This window comes from Cyprinodon tularosa, unplaced genomic scaffold (assembly GCF_016077235.1).
Source record: "Cyprinodon tularosa strain WSP-4 unplaced genomic scaffold, ASM1607723v1 ctg982, whole genome shotgun sequence".
NCBI classification, from domain to species: Eukaryota; Metazoa; Chordata; class Actinopteri; order Cyprinodontiformes; family Cyprinodontidae; genus Cyprinodon; species Cyprinodon tularosa.
The window spans coordinates 235,323-255,805 of NW_024039765.1; the positions used below are offsets into that span (position 1 = coordinate 235,323).

The window sequence follows — 20,483 nt, forward strand, 5'->3', positions numbered from 1 at the left end:
GGCAGCAAAATATGAACACCAACATTAGAGCCGATCATGTTTTTTGCAAACCGTCCACAGTTAGTCTATGCAGTTCTTTGTGCAAAAAAAGGAAACTGAACAAGGATAACATCCGAGCTAATAACATCCCCCAGCGCTCTCATGCATTAATTATGATAAACTCAGTCAGGATTTCTTAGTAATATAAAACAAGGTTTAAAAAAAAAAACCTTTATCTTTATTCTATAAAGAAATGTTTCTGTCCATTTAAGTTTACTTTATGTGTTTCAATTAAACTGTAAAAAAAAAAAAAAAAAAAAAAAAACATATCAACAGAGAATTTGCATTGATAGTTGTTTGCTTCTCAAACAGCTGCTAATATAAACAATGTCTAAAAAGACAAGTTAAAGAAACCAGTGGAGAGCTTTTTATTACTATGAACCCCCGAAGGTTTTATATGGAGCACATCTAATAAAGAAGCAGTCCACTGTAATGTTTACAGGGTTCTGCTCTTACTTTGAAAGTCTAGATTCAGTTGTGAAGAGAGGAAATGCTAGTTTCTGGTGGAACATCCTTACATTTTCTGACACGCTTTATCCCGAGTGGGGTCGCGAGGGGTGCTGGTGTTTATCTCCAGCTGTCTATGGGCGAGAGGCGGGGTCCACCCTGGACAGGCCGCCAGGGCAACACAGAGACAAACAGGACAAACAACCATTCACACGTAAGGAGAATTTAGAGAAGCCAATAGGCTCTATGCACAACTCCACCACTTCCTGAACTTCAGGCGGCTCCTTTGCTTCCTGTCTTTCATGATTGGATGCACTGATTAATCCAAGTGTGTATGACCTAAGTAACTGGCCAGACACACCTGGATTAATCAGTTCGTCCAGTAATGAAAGACAGGAAACAAAGGAGCTACCTTAAATTCAGGAAGTAGTAGAGCTGTGCATAGAGCCCATTAATCTAACAGTCATGTTTTTGGACTGTGGGAGGAAGCCGGAGTACCCAGAGAGAATCCATGCATGCTCAGGGAGAACATGCAAAAAGACATGCAGGAAGATCCCAGACTGGGATTCGAACCCACAACCTTCTTGCTGCAAGGCAGCTTGTGCTAGGCGCTGCTCCTTCTGGTGGAACAGCTGTTAAAAAAAGAAAGAACGGATTGCAGAGGGTGGGGTATTTATAGCAGTTAAAATGCTCAATTTAACATTTAGATGAAGAAGATATTTATTGTTAGTCAGTCACAACATCCAGAGCTGATTGAAAACATCTGATATATGCTCTGATCCTGATTTCTGGTTCTGCTAGAGAGTTTAGGCCTACTCATAAAATGTAAAGCATGTCTTTCTTTTAACAATTAAAGTTAGAAAAGGGAAGCATTTTATTTATTTATTTATTTTTGGAAGTGGTTGCTGTAATTTAACTTTAAACCAAACAACAAAACTACAATGACTTATGTTTCCTAAAGGTCTAGTCATCAAAATATTTTGATGAATGTATGTTGTCTAAATTCATTGTTTCTATTAATGTCAAAAACAAAAATCTCAAAGGAAAATGTAAAGGAAAATACATTTCTTTAATGATGTAAAGATATTGATGCCTTTAAGCACGAAAGATGTCAAGTAACAAAGCACAAATACTTTGTTTCCTTACTTAAAGGAGAAGTTCACTTTTTAACACTTTAAGCCTTTCCGTAAAAATTCAAAAAATATCCACTGGACTTGGTTTTCAAGATTTGAAGACGTTTCGCCACCTCTCCAGGAAGCTTTCTCAATTCAAATGTCTGGATCCGCAGTGAGTTTGAGTCTTATATAGACAACGCCTTGTATCGCTTGGAAACATGCAATAGAAACCGATGAATGGGTTGTTAGTTCCATCGTTAGCCTGTAATATCTGAAACTGTCTATGATTCTAGGGGTCGGTCGTTAAAGGGGGGATTGTGGAACTGATCACGACCACTGAATCGGCCATCAGGAACAACAACCTGGCTGAAACGGAGGCAGAGCAACTCAGAATGAAGGTAACAGCCACCCTGTCCAGCGCCAAACCACCTCCTTCCAACCTCACACCCCAGGAAATGAAAGCCATAACATCCCTGAGCCAGGACCAAAGCATCACCATATTACCAGCAGACAAAGGAAGATGCACCGTAGTCCTCAACACCTCAGACTACCAAGACAAAATTATCACTCTACTGAAGGACACTGAAACGTATGAATCCTTGAAAAGAGATCCAACCAGCGGCTACAAAAAGAAAATAATAGACTATCTCAAACAACTTGAAAAAGACAAGGTAATTAACAGCACAGCCTATTTCAGATTATATCCAGGGGAGGAAATTCCATGCTTATATGGACTTCCAAAAATTCACAAAGAAGGGACACCACTCAGGCCCATTGTCAGCAGCATTAACTCAGTAACATACAACATTGCTAAACAGCTTACTAATATCTTAGCTCCCTTGGTGGGGAACACACCACATCACATAGAAAACTCCAAAGACTTTGCCAACAAAGCCAAACATTTAAGGATGGCTCCAGGAGAAACCCTGGTATCGTTTGATGTTACTTCACTTTTCACATGCATACCTATAACAGAGGCAGTGGAAACAGTCAGGACACGTCTTGAACAAGATAGTGATTTAAACAACAGGACTAATTTCACTCCGGACCAGATCTGCACACTACTGGGCCTTTGTCTTCCCACAACCTATTTCAAATTCAGAGGTAATTTTTACAGACAGAAACATGGCTGCGCAATGGGATCTCCAGTATCACCAATTGTAGCAAATCTTTACATGGAAGAAATGGAAAAGAGAGCTTTAGACACTTTCAATGGAATACCACCAAGCCACTGGTTTAGATACGTGGATGACACTTTCGTCAAAATCCAGCTAGAGGAAGTGGAAGCTTTCACCAAACACATCAACGCTGTTGACCGCAGCATCAAATTCACCAGAGAGGATGCCAAGGACAACAAACTACCCTTTCTGGACTGCCTGGTGAGCATGGAAGGAGATGGAAGCCTAAACATTGAAGTTTATAGGAAACCTACTCACACAGACCAGTATCTTCTTTTTGACTCACACCACCCACTGGAACACAAACTCTCAGTCATCAGAACCTTACAACACCGGGCAGAACATGTCCCTACTAAAACAGATGGGAAGCAAAAAGAACAGAAACACATCAAAGATGCTCTCCGAAACTGTGGATATCCAAACTGGGCTTTTATCAAATCAGCAAGGAAATCCAAAAGACACGCAACAGAAGACAGCGATGTTAAAATTAAACGCAAAAACATCACAATCCCTTATGTTGCTGGAGTGTCTGAAAAGCTCAAGAGGATTTTCTCCAAACACAAGATCCCAGTACATTTCAAGCCAAACCAAACCCTTAAACAGAGGCTAGTGCATCCGAAAGATAAAACCCCCAGACCAAATATGAGCGGAGTGGTATATGCTGTTCAGTGCAGTGAGGAATGCTCTGATCTTCATATTGGAAAAACCAAACAACCTCTCCACAGACGCATGGCCCAACACAGAAGAGCGGCCACCTCTGGACAAGACTCCGCAGTACACCTACACCTTGTGGACAAAGGACATTCTTTTGAGGACCAGAATGTCCATATTCTGGATAAAGAAAATAGGTGGTTTGAGAGGGGCGTGAAGGAAGCCATCTATGTTAAGAGAGAAAAAACAACTTTAAACAGAGGTGGTGGACTGAGATTCCAGCTTCCAAAAACATACAATTCAATCATAGACATGATCCCTTCCAGATATCACCAAACCCCCCGCCCCATCACAGAGGAACGAGGGACTTACCCGCTCCAGCCGGTGAACAATACCTCCTTAACGACCAACCCTTAACAATCATAGACAGGTTTCAGGTATTACAGGAGACAATCCCCCCCTTAATGACAATCCCCCCTTTAACGACCGACCCCTAGAATCATAGACAGTTTCAGATATTACAGGCTAACGATGGAACTAACGACCCATTCATCGGTTTCTATTGCATGTTTGCAAGCGATACAAGGCGTTGTCTATATAAGACTCAAACTCACTGCGGATCCAGACATTTGAATTGAGAAAGCTTCCTGGAGAGGTGGCGAAACATCTTCAAATCTTGAAAACCAAGTCCAGTGGATATTTTTTGAATTTTTACGGAATGACTATGACCTGGATGACTGAGAACCTTCATCAGCAACACTTTAAGCCCATTTTCTGTAGTGTCCAGGATGAAATCGAATGATCGACACCAAAATTTTGACAATTGGTCCTGTCTCTGCTTTTTGGCTCATTTAGAATCCACCCCTGGCTGCTTCAGAATGGCTTCCATAGTGCATGTCCGATAATGTCCTTAAAACAACCTTAAACGTTCTTTTTTTTAAATATGCTACTCACCGGGTCGTCAGCGCTGTTCAATGACGTTCCAAAAAAAGTTTCGTAAAGAAAAAACGTTCATGTAGTGTTTTATTTAGCATTTTGTAAATCCCATTGAGTTCTGTTGGAATAGTCAATATTCCCCTGCCACCGGAAACGGAAATGGGGCCTGTTTACACAGTTGTAGTCTTTTCGCTTCACTCTGTGTACTCCGACGTCGAGAATCAAGAATCCACCTTTCGTATTCCATTTTCAGAGTTTTTTAAAGTGTTTAACAGAGACGTTAGCACCTCGACGTCGGAGTACACAGAGTGAAGCGAAAAGACTACAACTGTGTAAACAGGCCCTGTTTCCGGTGGCGGAGGGATATTGACTATTCCAACAGAACTCAATGGGATTTACAAAATGCTGAATAAAACACTACAGGAACGTTTTTTCTTTACGAAACTTTTTTTGGAACGTCATTGAACAGCGCTGACGACACGGTGAGTAGCATATTTTAAAAAAAGAACGTTTAAGGTTGTTTTAAGGACATTATCGGACATGCACTATGGAAGCCATTCTGAAGCAGCCAGGGGGGGATTCTGCATGAGCCAAAAAGCAGAGACAGGACCAATTGTCAAAATTTTGGTGTCGATCATTCGATTTCATCCTGGACACTACAGAAAATGGGCTTAAAGTGTTAAAAAGTGAACTTCTCCTTTAAGTAGAAATTCTGGCTATCTATACTTTACTGGAGTAATTATTTTTTAGACAACTTTTTACTTCTATTCCTTATATTTTTTTTACAATTATGTCCACTTTCCACTCCTTACATTTTGAAAATAGACTCGTTAGTTTAGTTAGTTTAGCCTGTTGGTATTTTTAAAAAATTATAAAAACCACCAAAATAATGTTCCTCCAGACAATTCATTTCTTTGTGTCTGGGGTCACCAGCTTGTTTTTCACCACTTACCAAAATTAATTAGATTGTTAGTTTTTCATAATGATGTATTTTTTTATTTGTCACTGTTGCCATTAAAGTAATTATAAAAGAATAAGAAAATACGAAAAACTTTCCTTGAATAGGGTAGCGTAGTAACCAATATGAGGTTTAAAGTTTCTGTCGTTCAAATTTTTTCCGACATTACTTTTAACTTTCTACTTTAAGTAGTTTTAAAAATGGTACTTTTACACTTTTACTGGAGTTGTCATGGGACTCTGTCATGGAGTCATGGGACTCTGAGTTTTTAGTTTTCAGTTATTCAGTTTTGTTGATCTTTGGTTTATATTCAAGCAGACTTTAGTTACTCTCTGCTGCCCCCTTGTGCTTGTTTCCTTTCCCCTTTGCTTCCTTCTAGTTAGTTCCACCCACACCTGCTCCATATTCAGCTCATTAGTCCATTCTTTGTTCTTTTCCCCTTATATACTCCACCTCTGCAGTCATCAGGGCTGCTTCCTTGTTGTTGTTTAGTTGTTCCCTTGTCTCTGGCTTCCCACGTGAGTTTTCCCTGATGCTTTCTGTATTTTTTGTTTCTTTGTATTTTTGGATTTTGCCTCAGTTATTCAATAAATCTACAAGATTCACCTCTGCCTCCTGGTCTCTGCATTTGAGTCCTCAACCAACCTCCATACCATTTAGGACAGAAGTAAAAAGCTTAGGTTGATACTTTAACTTCTACAAAAGTGTTTTTAAACAGCAGGATTTATATTTCTACTGGAGTAATAAATATTATTAATTTTGAAACCTCTGCTGCGGTTTACATGAAAGAAGTTCTAAAAAAGTTGAAAAACAATCCACTGAACTTGGTTTCCAACTTTGAAGACGTTTTGCTTCCCATCCAGGAAGCTTTTCAATTCAGAATGTCAGAAATAGTGTTGAGTTTGAGGCTTTATAGAGTGGACCAAAACAAATCCTGGTTTTGGCTTAGAAAACATGCAAATTGAAATTGACAAACAGGTCCGCACCTTAAAATTGGGCTCGTCTGGTTTCTTTGTTAGCCTGTAATACCCAAAACCTGTCTATGTCTCTGAAAGGGGGGTCGTTAAAGGAAATTGTTGGCCTGGCTGAATAGGTGAGGTCTTATGGTCCCCTATAAAGGGGTGTGGGTTGCAATGATAGTGAGAAGGGATCAACTCAATCACTGCATTGTAGGTTTTTGAAAGCTAAAATCTGCCCCCCTCACCTTTAAGGTTGGTTTTTCTTTTTTCACATAGATGGCTTCCTTCACGCCCCTCTCAAACCATCTGTCTTCTATGTCCAAAATGTGAACATTCTTGCCCTCAAAAGAATGTCGTTTGTCCATAAGGTGTACTGTAGATGTCTTGTCCCGAGGTTCAATATGCATGTTTCCTAAACCAAAACAAGACTTTGTTGTTGGTCCACTCTATAAAGTCTGGAACTCAATGCTAATTCTGACATTTTGAATTGAAAAAGCTTCTTGGATGGGAAGAGAAACGTCTTCAAACTTGGAAAAACTCCAGTGGATTGTTTTTAAACTTGGAATGACTGAGAATCTCCATCAACATACATAGAAAAAGGAAAAAAATAATACCTTAAAGAGCCAAACATTATGTCAATGGGTCTCAGATGTATTCATCAAAGGTCACATGTCCTGTTTCAAACTAAAATGCTAGTAGACATATTTCTTATACTCTCACATTTATTGGTAAATTGATTTTATCACAGATTTAGCCTAGTTTGAAATATAAATATGAAAATATAAATATCAAATATATATAGGTTTGTTTGGTTTTCACGCCCAATTTTAACTGTTAGAGATTCTCACTTTTTCCAACAGCTGAGCAAAATAATAAAATAGTAGTTTAATAAATTTTTTCAGAAAGAAATAAAAGCTGGAAATCCCTCCCAGCTTAGCTTTTAAAGAGCTTTGATGTTGAGCTGGATAAGACTGAAAGCTGTTTTGGACTAAACTGGATAGAATGACACCTGAACATTCACCTCTTTCAAATTAGGCTTAATATCTACAGTATGTAATGCATATCTAAAAAACTGTTTAGTGTCCAGTAGTAAGTAGGTCTCACATAGTGCCGCTGCTTTTTTTCTTTCTGATCTCTTTATCACCTGAACTAAAGAGCTTTCTCAGTATTTCCAGTCATGACTAACAGCCTGACTGCAGATTTGGCGCCATAGGGGCCGACTCTCCAAGACCCAACCACCACCTGGCGCCATGACGATGCCCATCCTACTACTGCCATATAATACACACACACACACACACACACACACATAGTCGTTCTGTGATTGTAGTGAGGACCATGTGTTGACTCCCATTGACTTTCATTGATTTTCAGTCATTTTCAACCCTTTCTTTTCCCTAACCCTAAAATTAACCCTAAACTTTACCATTATCAAAATAACATGTGAGCCCCTGCAAAATGTCCTCACTTTGCAACAGTTGGTCCTCAATTTGAATGTAGATTTGGAAAAATAGTCCTCACTCTTAGGGCTAGACAGGTACACACACACACACACACACACACAGATCTATAGAGTGCTGTAAAAAAAAAAAAGAAAAACACACCAAAATTTTTTTCCACATCAAAAAGCTAATTTTATTTGCAAATAATGATTTCATTTATTTTTAGAATTTTTGTTTTGATCCAAATAATCTATTTATGCTAAGAATCATTTCAAAATAAACTACACTGCAAAAAGTGACACAGTGACAGTAGTTTCTAATGCTTACTAAGTTTAGGAGACGATTACTTTTTCACCTGAGGTTATGTATTTAACCCCTGTCATAAATGACACCTTCATTTGGAAACTGCTGACAGGTATTTTGTTTTAGCTTAAAAATCTAGGTGTGATAAAACTAAATGAAAATACCTTGTTGTGGCTAAAGCTTTCTAAATGCCACAGTTTAAGTTCCTACAGCAAAAAGGTTTCTGCATCTGCGCCAAAATGAGACAGATTAGATGAACCGTGTAAATGTGTCACAACTACCCTTGGGAAATATTTACAGACTGGCAACCATGTGCGAAAGTCCACTCATACGGATAATATGCGTTAGTTAGACTGGGATATAAACACAGTTTCCAGAGGGACTTTCATTTTTTACAGTCATATCAGGGTACATACACACGCTCTGAGAAACCTGAAGCAGTTTTATGTAAAAGTGTGTGTGCTCACTGTGCCGTGTGTCTCTGAGCTTAAACCCACAGTGCTTCTACATGATGCATGGCATATTACTGCCTCCTGGTTTGCTTGACCAAATAAGGAGAAAGAAGTGATATGAATAATGGATGGCAGATCTCTGCAGCTCATGGGGTCAGGTTAGCAGTTTTGGGCCGAGGGAGGAGGATCATCTCCACTCTGTCCTTTTCTATGACGAGTGTCAGTTACAGCTGATCTACAAGGAAAAACTACCTGCATTACATAACTGAGTCTTCTGTAGACATACATTTTTTTGTTGCAAAATCAAAGAATGAAAAAAAAAAGTTGAAATTACTTTATTTACCAGATAATTTAACAGATTCCACACCAGGGGAGGATCTAGGATCCTAGGAGATCAGGGGCTTAGCCCCGAGGGTGAAGATGAGAGAGTAGACTTTCTTCTAAATCCCGTTCTAATGTAAAATATGACAGATTACTGGATTGAAGAAATTTCTACTATACTACATGCTATCACACATAACAATTCCCCCTCCATTACATGGGAAGAAATGAATTCACCTGCAAGTCTTTAACTGTGTTTATCCCTCTCTTCATCAACAGCAAACTCTGTGGATTTGGTCACATTTGATCATTATTTGCCAAAGTTATCAGAGGGAAATCATATATTTTAGCCGCCTGATAGAATCCGTTTCCCCATAACATGGGAAAAAAATAAACAAATCCAGTGAAACTGTCATTATTGTTCATATATTATGTTTAAAACATTTATTATTTTATATTTTTAAATCCAAAATAGTTGTTGGATTATCTTTATTTCATGTATTTTAATTATCAATTCCAAATGTCTGCAATAGCATTGCTCCAGACATTTGGAATTGAGAAACATCTTCAAACTTGGAAAACAATGTCCAGTGGTTTTGGTTTGAACTTTTTTTTTTGTGGAATATTTATGAATTGTTAGATAAACATTTAAACAGAAAATATATTTCATAAAGATAATCAATGGGGGAACGAATTCTATCAGGGGGCTAAAATATAAGATTCACCCCTCATAACTTTGGCAAATAATGATCAAATGTCACTAAATCCAGAGGATTTGTTGTTGATGAAGAGGAATAAACACAGTTAAAAATGTGCAGGTAAATTAATTTCTTCCCATGTTATGGAGGAGGAACAGATTATTTCAGGCAGCTGAAACATCAAGTCTCTCCTCCTCCCATATCTTTGGGAAGTAAAAAGCATCTGTTTCCAGATTCTCAAAAATTGTTTGTGTGATATCATGTAGTATACTGGGAATGTCCTTAATCCAGTAATCTGTCATATTTTACATTAGAACGGGATAAATCAGAAAGTCTACACTCTCATCTTTTCAGGAATATTTTTTTTTTTGCTATCAGCCAGTTTCCATCCTCTGATATCAGCAATGAAAAATGATAAATACTCACTACTTGTTGGAAAACTGTGTTTGGTGACTGACTTTTATTACTGTCAGGTTTAAGTGACAGAAGTTGGAAAAAGACGATTTTCTTGGTGTTTAAAATAACTTGGTGTTTAATAATAAACTGGATGTTGTAACCGTGACATGATTATAGCTGATTTTAGCGAGAAATCGATCAGACGCGTTGTGAAAATGGTCCCATCCGCCATGTCCGCCTCTCTGGCTTCAATGCGATTCCCGAAATAAGGGGAACAGAATTTCATACACCACCGGGACAAACAACGTCTGGAAGTCAGTCAGAGTTTCACATCCCTGGAACATCAGTCTGTTTAGCAACAGCCATTGGTGAGAACTTCTTCTTCTGCACTGGAATGCTACGGGCTGCTTTCCTGTCTTTGCTGCCACCATCTGGTGAAATCCAGTACTGCATATTTTACTCAGATCAGCTCAGAAGCGAGATCCGGGGCTCTAGGGGAAACATCCGGGGCTGCAGCCCAAGTAGCCGCCCCCTAGATCTGCCACTGTTCCACACTGTTAAAGGAAAGCTCTTTCCTCTCTCCAGTTAATTTTCCTGAAAAGAGATATATTAAATAACTATGAAACATGACAACAGGTTCTTACCAACCGGGCTCACTTCTCGGGAAGTGGCCCCGATTAACAGTTAAAGAAGCATTTTATACAACTCCAGTCTGCCACATCATCACATTATTATATCATACATGTTTGCAGATGAGGAGACATCCATGCAGTGTTGTAGTACTGGAGATCGGTCTTGGTCTCAAGACCATTTTTTGATGGAGACTTGACCGCATCTGGTCTCGGTCTTGTCTCGGTCTCGGGCGCTGCACTGCAAAAAATGTAAATCTAAGTAAGTACATTTTTCTTAAAACAAGTGCATTTCTTCTTGAATTGAGCAGGTAACTAAGACTCTTTGCCAGTGGAATAAGACAATTTACATTTAAAATAAGAAAAAAAGACTATAGTCTCTTACTTCAAGCGCATAATATCAAATTTGTCTTATTTTAAGGGTAAAAATGCTCATTCCATTGGCAGATCATCTTATTTTCCTACTCAGATTTAAGGTAAATACACTTGTTTAAAGACATTTTTACTAATTTTCAGAACGTTTTTGCAGTGTGAGGACTCGGCATTTTATTTCAAGACCGGTGAAGACCACAACTGTGGAAATAACGCTATTCATCAGAATATTATTAGTTTGTTTAAGATCCTTCTTTTTATTGGATGCTTGGATTCAAATCCAAGCAATAACCTGTCTGATTGGTAAATGCAGTGAAGGAGATCAATCTATTTTTTTCAACAAATTATCTGTCTCATAACATATTTCACAACTTGGTGACAGATATAGATTTATTTAAGAAAAGTTATATAATATAGCTTTAATCTGTATATGAGAGAGAAACAAGAGAAATTATTGGCTTTTTTTCAGTTTTACACATTTTACAGAATTTTGCACATTTTCTTTAAATAGCACATTTAAAAACAACATAAATGTATGTACTGTTCATGAACGGCAGAGAAAATACAATTTTGATCGACTTTGATTAATTGTTTGAAATTCTGTGATTACTACACAGAAGTACTAAATAAAGATGTTAATGTTTAGTCCAGTTCTGTGTGTTAAATATCTAGGTGTTTTTATGTGAATGTGGGTCTTTTAGATCAATGTTTGTGATTTTGATCATGTTTCACATTTTATTGTCACATACTGGCGCTGGTCTTGGTCTTGACTTGGTCTCGGACCCTAAAAGTCTTGGTCTTGTCTCGGTCTCCACACACTCTGGTCTTGGTCTTGGCCTTGTCTTGGTCTCGGGTTAGGTGCTCTTGACCACAACACTGCATCCATGGCTCCAGCCTTATCACAATATTACACTTTGTTCTGAGCTGAAGGAAACCGCTTTCATTCCATTCCTAAATCTTTGCCACAAACAGAATGAAGATTATAACTGTATATCCGGACAGAGGAACTGTCCTAATTAGATAAACTATTGGGGAAAACATCAGTTCTGACATGCAACAGGCAAGTAATATTGGGGTTTAATAAACTCACACATCATCAATGCTAATTACCCTAACAACGTCCAAAATACTAAATAACTAAAGATCAGGGGAAAACAAGGATCGGCGAGGGATAGAAATTAGGGATGGAACGGTTTATGAAAACCGTCTGAACCGTTCGGTTCGACTGTCTCGGTTCGGTTCGCGTGTGTTGCGTTCGGTTCATGCGCTGCTCCTTTTTCTCATAGGCGAAGCGTTTACACTCCAGAGCAGATGGTGGCGGTACTGCGACCAAAGCCAACCACCAGTAGTAAACAAGAAGAAGAAGAAGCGAAGCAGCGTAGCCGGGTGTAGCAGAAAAAAATCAGTTGTTGTGGAGAATTGTGTGGGTATGGCGAGTGGGAAAGAACAGGAGTTGGAAGACGCGCCAGCAGCACTTTATAGGTCTGCTGTATGGGACCGCTTTGCATTTAGAGTGACCTACGATGACGGCGGAAAGAAAGCTGTGGATAAAAGTGCAACAGTGTGCAAGCATTGTGCAACACGTTTTGTTTATGCTAACAGCAACATGACCAACATGTCATGCTAACCCTGAAATCCCACATACTCCGTCAGCGCTCCGCTCCGCTGCGCTCCAGACCGGCTGCTCAAAGCAAAGCCTACAGCCTCCGCTGTGGCTCTCGTCCGCTCTGCTCTGAGTCCCTTGGAGATCGTAGAGGGCATGCGCCAGATGATTAAATTCAAAGCAGCAAAAAATGCGGAAATGATCCAGAGTTTCCGCGAATCATTGAAAATAATTACAATTCATTAATTTTTTTTGGATTTTTTAAATTAATTTCATTTAAAAAAGTTTTTCATTAATTTTTATAATTTTTTTTATTTTTCGGTGTAACAATAAACATATACCGAACCGAAAACCATGACCACGAAACCGTGAACCGAACCGAACCATGGATTTTGTGAACCGTTCCACCCCTAATAGAAACTAACTACACACCATTACTAGACTTAGACCTAAGGGCTGGTTATCGTCTTGCAGCAGTGTGTCGCAGTGAGCTTGATGCAGACATTTTTGATTTCTGCTAAGTATTGAAGCGTGGTCTGTGCTACACGCTGTGGGTCTAGATATGGCCGAGGAGGTGAGGGAGTGGGGGCGAGTTTTGTCCGACAACAGAAGGACATGAGGGCGAAAAAGAGCGAGGATCCAGGTAGAAAAAGGGTCCCAGCGTTCTCGCACACCTCGCTCTTCTAGCGGGTCCAACTTCACGAGTCGTTTTCCGCAATTTCGGTCGTAAAAACAAAACAAGCCAGCCTCCTGTCTGCGGTGGTGGGGGAGGGGACGTCTTTTTGTTCACTGTGACACCTACGCAGACGACCTAGTTTCGAAGTATAAATCAGCCTTTAGACTTAGACAGATTTTTTTGTCATTTTGTATACATGAGTGTAAAGAAAAAGACATTTTGTTTAAAACAGCTCTAGACAATTTCATTTTTTAAAGTGCAGCCTTGAAAACATTAACAAATGCATAAAAAAATAGCAATATAAACAACTGACTATATTTACAGTTCTAACATTAATTTTGTGTTTTTTGTTTTTTATAAATAAAATAACCCATTTTACACAACATTCAGCAGTCTAATGGCAGTGGGGAAGAAACTTTGTTTCAGCCTGAAAGGACGCTAAAAACTGGGCTTGCAACTTATTTTCAAATGGTCTATTATTGGACTAAAGATGGACAAAAATAAGACCGACCAAACACAGCCCAATTTTAAACATTTATTTTTTGGACTATATCTAGACTATGATGGACGGACCAGATTTAGCCAAAAAATAAACATTTATATGACGTCTGGTGTTTTGGGGGGGGGGGGGGGGGGGGGGGGGGGGGCGGGGCTATATTCAGGAGTTGTAGACCTAACATTTGTAACCTCTACTTTAATAAGGTGTGTTGCTTAGGGGGAATCTTTAGTTTTAGGAATTTTATTAACAAGAAGACTGCGGGAACTAGAATTAGATCATCGTCATGGTAGCAGCATATGAAAGTCGTCTTTATGACCGTCATTAGACCGTCATAATGACCGTCTTTACCAGTGAAGGCACATTGCATAGCTCCACTGAGTAATATGGTATGCCTCAGTTTGATCCAACCTCAAGTCTTATGGTGCACAGCCTTCTTTAACACACTAATTATTTTATTTTTTTTTATTTTATTTTTTTTTTTTTTTTTTTTTTATTTATTTTATTTTTTGTCTGCACCAACAACACTAAGTCAAATTCCTTGTAAGTGCAAACCTACTTGGCAATAATTTGATTCTGATTCTGATTAGAGTTCTAATGGTTTCAGACCATAAAATTCTGATTTGTTTCCTATTTTTCATTTTTGTTGTTTTTCTGTGCCCGTTATCATTATATTGGCAACGCTTTCTACACATAACTATGTAATAACATGTTTATAACATAACAAGTCACACTATATTTCTTGGTAACAAGAAAACATTTATTTGGTAATTACCCCAAAATTAAGGTATATATACGGTGGCCCTGAAGTGCAAACTGCAGCTACAAATCTAAAAGCGCAACTACATTAAGGAAATCGCAACTACATAAAGCAAAGCGCTTTGTTTTATGTAGTTTTGTTTTACTTAATGTAGTTGCGCTTTTAGATAGCTGCAGTTTGCACTTCAGGGCCACCGTATATATAATTTCAAAGTAATTAACTGTATGTAATTATTACAATTGTATGTTACTATGTAACAGTGGAGAGTTTTGGTGGGTAATTACCATTAGGCAGAGGTGTCAAGTAACTAAGTACAAATACTTTGTTACTGTACTTAAGTACACTTTTTAGGTATCTATACTTCATTACTTATTTTTCCTCCTTCTTCTGACTTCTACTCGTTGCATTTTCACACCAGTATCTGTACTTTCTTTTCCTTACATTTCTAAAACAAACGTTAGTCGTTACTCTTGGCTTCGGTTTAATGTTTCTAAATCTTTATTTCCCGTCATGTGCTCCATCCAATGCAGATCATTGGCTCCACCCACATCTAGTGAAAACTAGTGTGATTGGATGAGTCATAGAACGCAAACACTCATTGGTTAGCTAAAGGAAATCATCAGAAGCAAGCAGGTGTTCTTCAAACTGCTAACGTGAATTGTCTATGCCATGCTACAATGTGGGATTCAGAAAAAGATGCTGAAATGTCTGAAAGGTCGGACACAGGCGAGAGCGTATCGGGAGACGGAGACCAACAAGACCTCTCTCATCCTTGGCCCTATCTCAGAGAATTTTTAAAAATTGTCGAAAAATTGAGCTTTCAATTCATATAGTGGCATCTGGGTGTTTTTTTTTTTTAAAGGTTACTTTATACTTTTATACTTTAAGTAGTTTTTGGAGAACATACTTTTTCACTTTTACTTGAGTAAAGAGTTCATACTTTGATACTTTATCAGAGTGTTTTTAAACTGCAGTATCTATACTTCTTAAGTAACAAATGTGTGAACTTTTGACACCCCTGCCATTAGGTTACTATATAACAATTTGTATTACAAAGTAAATTGTAACTTGTGATCAAGTAACTAAAGCATTATAAAACTGAACTCAAGTTACATATAAATAAGAGTTTAGTAAAGAAGATTGGCCTGCCGTCTTCTACACTGGAAAAAAGATCTAGAAATAAGTAAAAATGTCTTGAATTACGTGTATTTCCCCTTAATTTGAGTAGGTAAATGAGATAGTTTGCCAATGAAATTAATATTTTTACTCTGATAAATAAGATAATTAGATAATGTGCACTTGAAATTAAACAATGCTATTCTGTTTTCTTATTCTAACTGTAAATTGCCTTGTTCGATTGGCAAGATGTCTCTTTTACTACCTTAATCCAAGAGCAAATGCACTTATTTTAAGAAAAAAATGACTCGGCTAGATTTTGATTTTTTCTAGTGTAGGTTTTCTGTTATATGCCAAGTAAAAAACTGCATTTTTCTAGATAACATTAATTAATTGCTATCGGTGAAATGAATCAGTTCCCTGGTAATAGCTGTTTGAAATTTAAGAGGTCACACTTTAGCTCGTCTTCCTGAAATTTGAAGCACATCACTTACCAAAAATTCTCCAGAAAGTTTTTCTTGTTACTTGGTAATGTAGTGTAACTTGCTATGTTATTACATGGTTATTGATGTAATGTAAAAGAAAATGTGCCATCATATCTCCATTGCCTTATCTGACCATTTGTATGCTCCTCCATGGTCCTTTTTTGTGTTCTTTTCTTGGTACATTTGAAATTACACCTGTTTTCAAACGGTTCCTTTAGTTTGATTTCTCTTTTCAGCTCTGATCATGTTAGCTGGTCAGCCTGATTGCTCTCCTTCTCCCTCAGCTACATCCTCACCAGGCATAAGCTTCATTATATAAGCTGCCATATCCTCCTTTGCTTGATTATCATCGCTCCCTATTTTCCTACACTTGTTTTTCCTGCAATATCTCTAAATGTTTCTATACGTTTTCAGTTGTCACAGTCTCCAAAAACTAAACAGAGGAAAGAATTAGCCATGTTTGTTTCCCTAAAAAGTTGTCATTATTGATTGAAATTTTTATTGATTGAAATTTATTCGAACATGATACAAATATAAAAATAAAATAGTGCACAGTAACAAGAAGCGCATAAAAAAGAAGAGAAAAATACAGATATTTGTTTCAGTTAACATATCATGCTCAAAATGGGGTAGGAAGAAGTGAAAACTTATTAACTCCTACCCCCTAAACACTTGAAAAACTTCCAGTCCTACTGTTATTAAAAAAATCAAAGTCAAGTGAAAGTATTTACCTAAACATTTCCCTTTTTATGCTGGTTTGTCTTTCTAAACCCTTACACCAAGTTATCTTTAATACACACATTTTTGCTTTCTCTCACTCATATGTCTATCTCTATTGAAAATGACCTCCTTATATTTTCTTTTGAATTGTATTAAACTATTGCTTTGTTTTAAATCTTCATTTAAGTTGTTCCATAACTTTACACCTTTAATTGAAATACAGAAGCTTTTTCTTGTTGTTCGTTTGAGTAACCCCTCATTCCAAAGAAAATGAAGTGACACATAAGTGCGCTGTCTCTAAGTGTAATGTGTGATGCCCTTTTCGGCACGGTCAGCACCACACTTATCTCCACTCCAAATGTCACCACACACGAAGTAGCTAACGCCCTTCTCTTGTTCTGCACCCCTCTTCTCCTCCCCTTCCCTTTCTTCTGCCTGTCTTCACTGTTATAAAGATGCAAGATGTTCTGAACCAAGTAAGCCTCAGCCCAGCACTCTCTGCATGATCTGTGGTGACTGCATGCACATTCTGTCCACTAACATGACATCGCCCTGTCTTCTCCGTCACAGATGGTGCAGCCTCTGTCACAGGGGAGTAGGCCACTGTACATGAAGACATTTTTTTTTTTGTTCAGTGCTACCGTCCATCTGTTCCGAGGGGGGGGGTTGTTCACTTTAACTGTAATTACATATTTCGCCATCTCTGTTTTCTGTCATTTTCTTTGCCACACTAATAATCCTAAATTATACTTTTAAGTTCATTAAGGAGTTGAAAGTAGTAACTGGACGACCAACTTGAAGAGTTACCTACACCACATGCTCCTGTGTGTCGCTGTGAGCTTCTTTCATGAAATCACCTCAAGGATTCTGTTAACATCTCCTCCTTTCTGTTTTTCTCCATCAGCCGATTGACTATGAGGGCTTCCAGCTCTTTATGGCCACCTACCTGGAAAATGATATTCCAGAGGAGCTGTGTCAGCATCTATTCACCTCCTTTAAGAGCAAGACGGGACGCTGTTCTCCAGACCAGCCTCGGGCCGGAACAAGCTTACTGGGTACGCCGATGCTTTGTCCTTTTGAGATATCTTCAAACCAAAACTTGATATGCATGTTGTGTTTTTCAGAGAAAATTTATCTGTTTCCCAAAGAGCTTATTGTTTTTCCCCCAGTAAGATAAGACTGAGGCAAGTTGCAGACAAAGAGTTTCTGCATATTCCAGTTGTTAAAGGAAAAGTCCGGTCAGCACGGAATAAACAATGAGTCATTATATACAAAAAGAGTATCAAACTGCTCAGACCCAGATGTGTTTGTTGCAGGCCAGTCCATCACAGTAGTGTCAGAGTATAAATATCTTGGACTCATTCTGGATTCAAGTTTCACATTTAAAAAACATGTAAAGAAAGTCACTCAAACAGTCAAACTCAACCTTGTAAACTTCAGATACATAAGAAATAATCTGAACACAGATGCAGCAAAATTGTTTTTTAACGCAATGATTATGCCTCATTTAACATACTGTCTTAGCAGCTGGTCACAGGGCTGTAAAACAACATTAAAACCAATCCAGTCTGTCTACAAGCAGGCTCTAAAGGTTTTGGACAGGAAACCCTTTCGTTTTCATCATTGTAGTATACTGGACAAACATGTCCTGTTAAACTGGGAAAATTTTGTTACATTTCATGATGCAAATCTGGTCTTTAAAATTTTACATGGCTTTGCTCCACCACCACTTACTGCTTTTTTCACACAAGGTAGCAGACTCACCAGATCTGTCTCTTCTAATAACCTTACAGTCCCACTGAGAAAAAGCTCATTTGGTCAGTCAGCCTTCTCAGTGCGAGCAGCTCAGTCCTGGAACACCATTCCAACTCATATACGCAATGCAGACACATACAGAACTTTCAAAAACATGTTAAAAGCATGGTTACAGGAGAATCAAACCTGTAATCAATAACTTCTGTCTGCCTCTCTGATGCACTTTTATCAATGCTTTTTAAATGTTATATTTATAATAACGTCTTTGTTTTTTACAGATCAATGTCCAACTTTTATGTAGATTACTACCTATGTATTTTATTGTTTGCACTAATTTTTAATGTTGTTGTTTTTATTATGTTGGCATTTTAAACCTTGCCCAGGGACTACAGTTGAAAATTAGCTAGTTAGCTAACACTGGCTCATTTACAGAAATGTTTATTAATGTGCACTGTCCCTGTTCAAATAAACACATAAATAAAATAAATAAATAAATAAAATTATTTATACCTAAAACTAATACATTCGCCTTGATTTAATGAATTTAGCATTAATCAGTAGAAAAATAAAAACAATAATTTTCGCCACTAATACAGAGTCTGGGAGCGGCCATTTTTGCCCAAATTTAGTAACACCTCCCTCCTGACATCTTCCGGCAGTGACGTCACGGTGCGGTAAGCCTAGCGCCATTCTGCCCGCTTTACAAGTGCAGAAAAGTGGGAACTACTAACACATCTAGCCTGGTAAACCAGACTAAATGGGAGATTGTTGATGAGAACAACCCGTTATTTTCCAAACCATGTGTGTGCCTATTGGCCAACGCTCTGACCAATGAGAGCAACTTTTTTTTTAAATTTTTTTTTTTAATCGAAAACTTCAAAATTTACAGACAAACTTGGCTGCATAGAGTTCGTTTCTTCAAATCAGGTTACATAGAAAATCTAGCCAGGGGAGCATCTCTTCACACAGATTGAAATATATCTATAACATAGACTTGCTATAGAGGACTGTTAACATAAGCATCAAAGACATAAAACCCAATAAATAAACAAAATAGAAATTTATAAAGATAATTTTAAAATAAAAACAATAATATAAATAAAAGAAAATAAGAAAGTATAACATGAGGGGAGAATTCAGTCTCTGTTTTAGCTGTTTACTTCTGTAGGGAAGCGTTTTAGGGTAGCATATATTTTTTGTGCTTTAGGACCTTTCAGAATCTTTAATGATTTTATATATAGCTTAAACTCTTTTAAAAAAAACAATTCTACCTTTATGAATGAAAAATTTAGCTAGACATACAATCGTATTAATACAGAGCTCATCAGTTTTACTTTGTAATATTAGACCAAAAGTGAAAAGTCCCTGGAGATAACGGTTGGGAATGAAAATTGTTGTTGTTTAATCCACCTATGCAAATCACTCCAAAATGTTTGCACCACTGAACATGAGAAGAAAACATGGTGCGTAGTTTCAATGTCATTTTCACAGAACGTACCCAATGAGAGCAACTGACTGTGACGTAGGAAGCGCAACAGAAAGCTGGTGGGGGAGTGTGAACAAACAGCCTGTCGGTAAAATGGAGAATACGTCCTTCTAAAAAATAGATAAGGGTAGAGCCTCTTCCTGCTCACGTTTCAACGAAAACACAAAGTCTAATCCCTTCAAAGCTGAGTCAAAAATCGCCATCAGTCCTTCACACCAGACTATGCCGAGAGAGGGCCGCTGCAGACGGGCTGCGGTTAGCCCTGACTGCAGTTAGCCTTGGAACTCCACTGGTTGCCGCAGTCCTCTCAACTTGAGAAATATTTATTTTTAATTACGTATTAAATCTGTAAATGGACCATATAGTGACGCTTTAAAGTAGTAATATATTAAAACATACTTATATTGAACAACAGCAACAGAAAGAGAACTTTTAACCTTCAGTGGAGCGGTCCACTGATTGCTGCTGCTGCTGCAGTGCATGTTACTGT

The 20,483-nt window shown here is 38.0% G+C and overlaps 1 protein-coding gene across 3 annotated transcripts in view; it reads left to right on the forward strand.

The window, feature by feature from the left end:
- The window catches only part of LOC119777156 (diacylglycerol kinase beta-like), a 100,386-nt gene that overhangs the window by 55,024 nt on the left and 24,879 nt on the right, over positions 1-20,483 (forward strand). For 2 of the 3 annotated variants that reach the window (XM_038275953.1, XM_038275955.1), the window contains exons 4-5: positions 17,208-17,228; positions 17,657-17,807. In XM_038275953.1, the coding sequence (XP_038131881.1) occupies positions 17,208-17,228; positions 17,657-17,807 (172 nt within the window). The remainder of the gene's footprint in view (positions 1-17,207; positions 17,229-17,656; positions 17,808-20,483) is intronic. The other variant, XM_038275954.1, reaches the window with a different exon arrangement.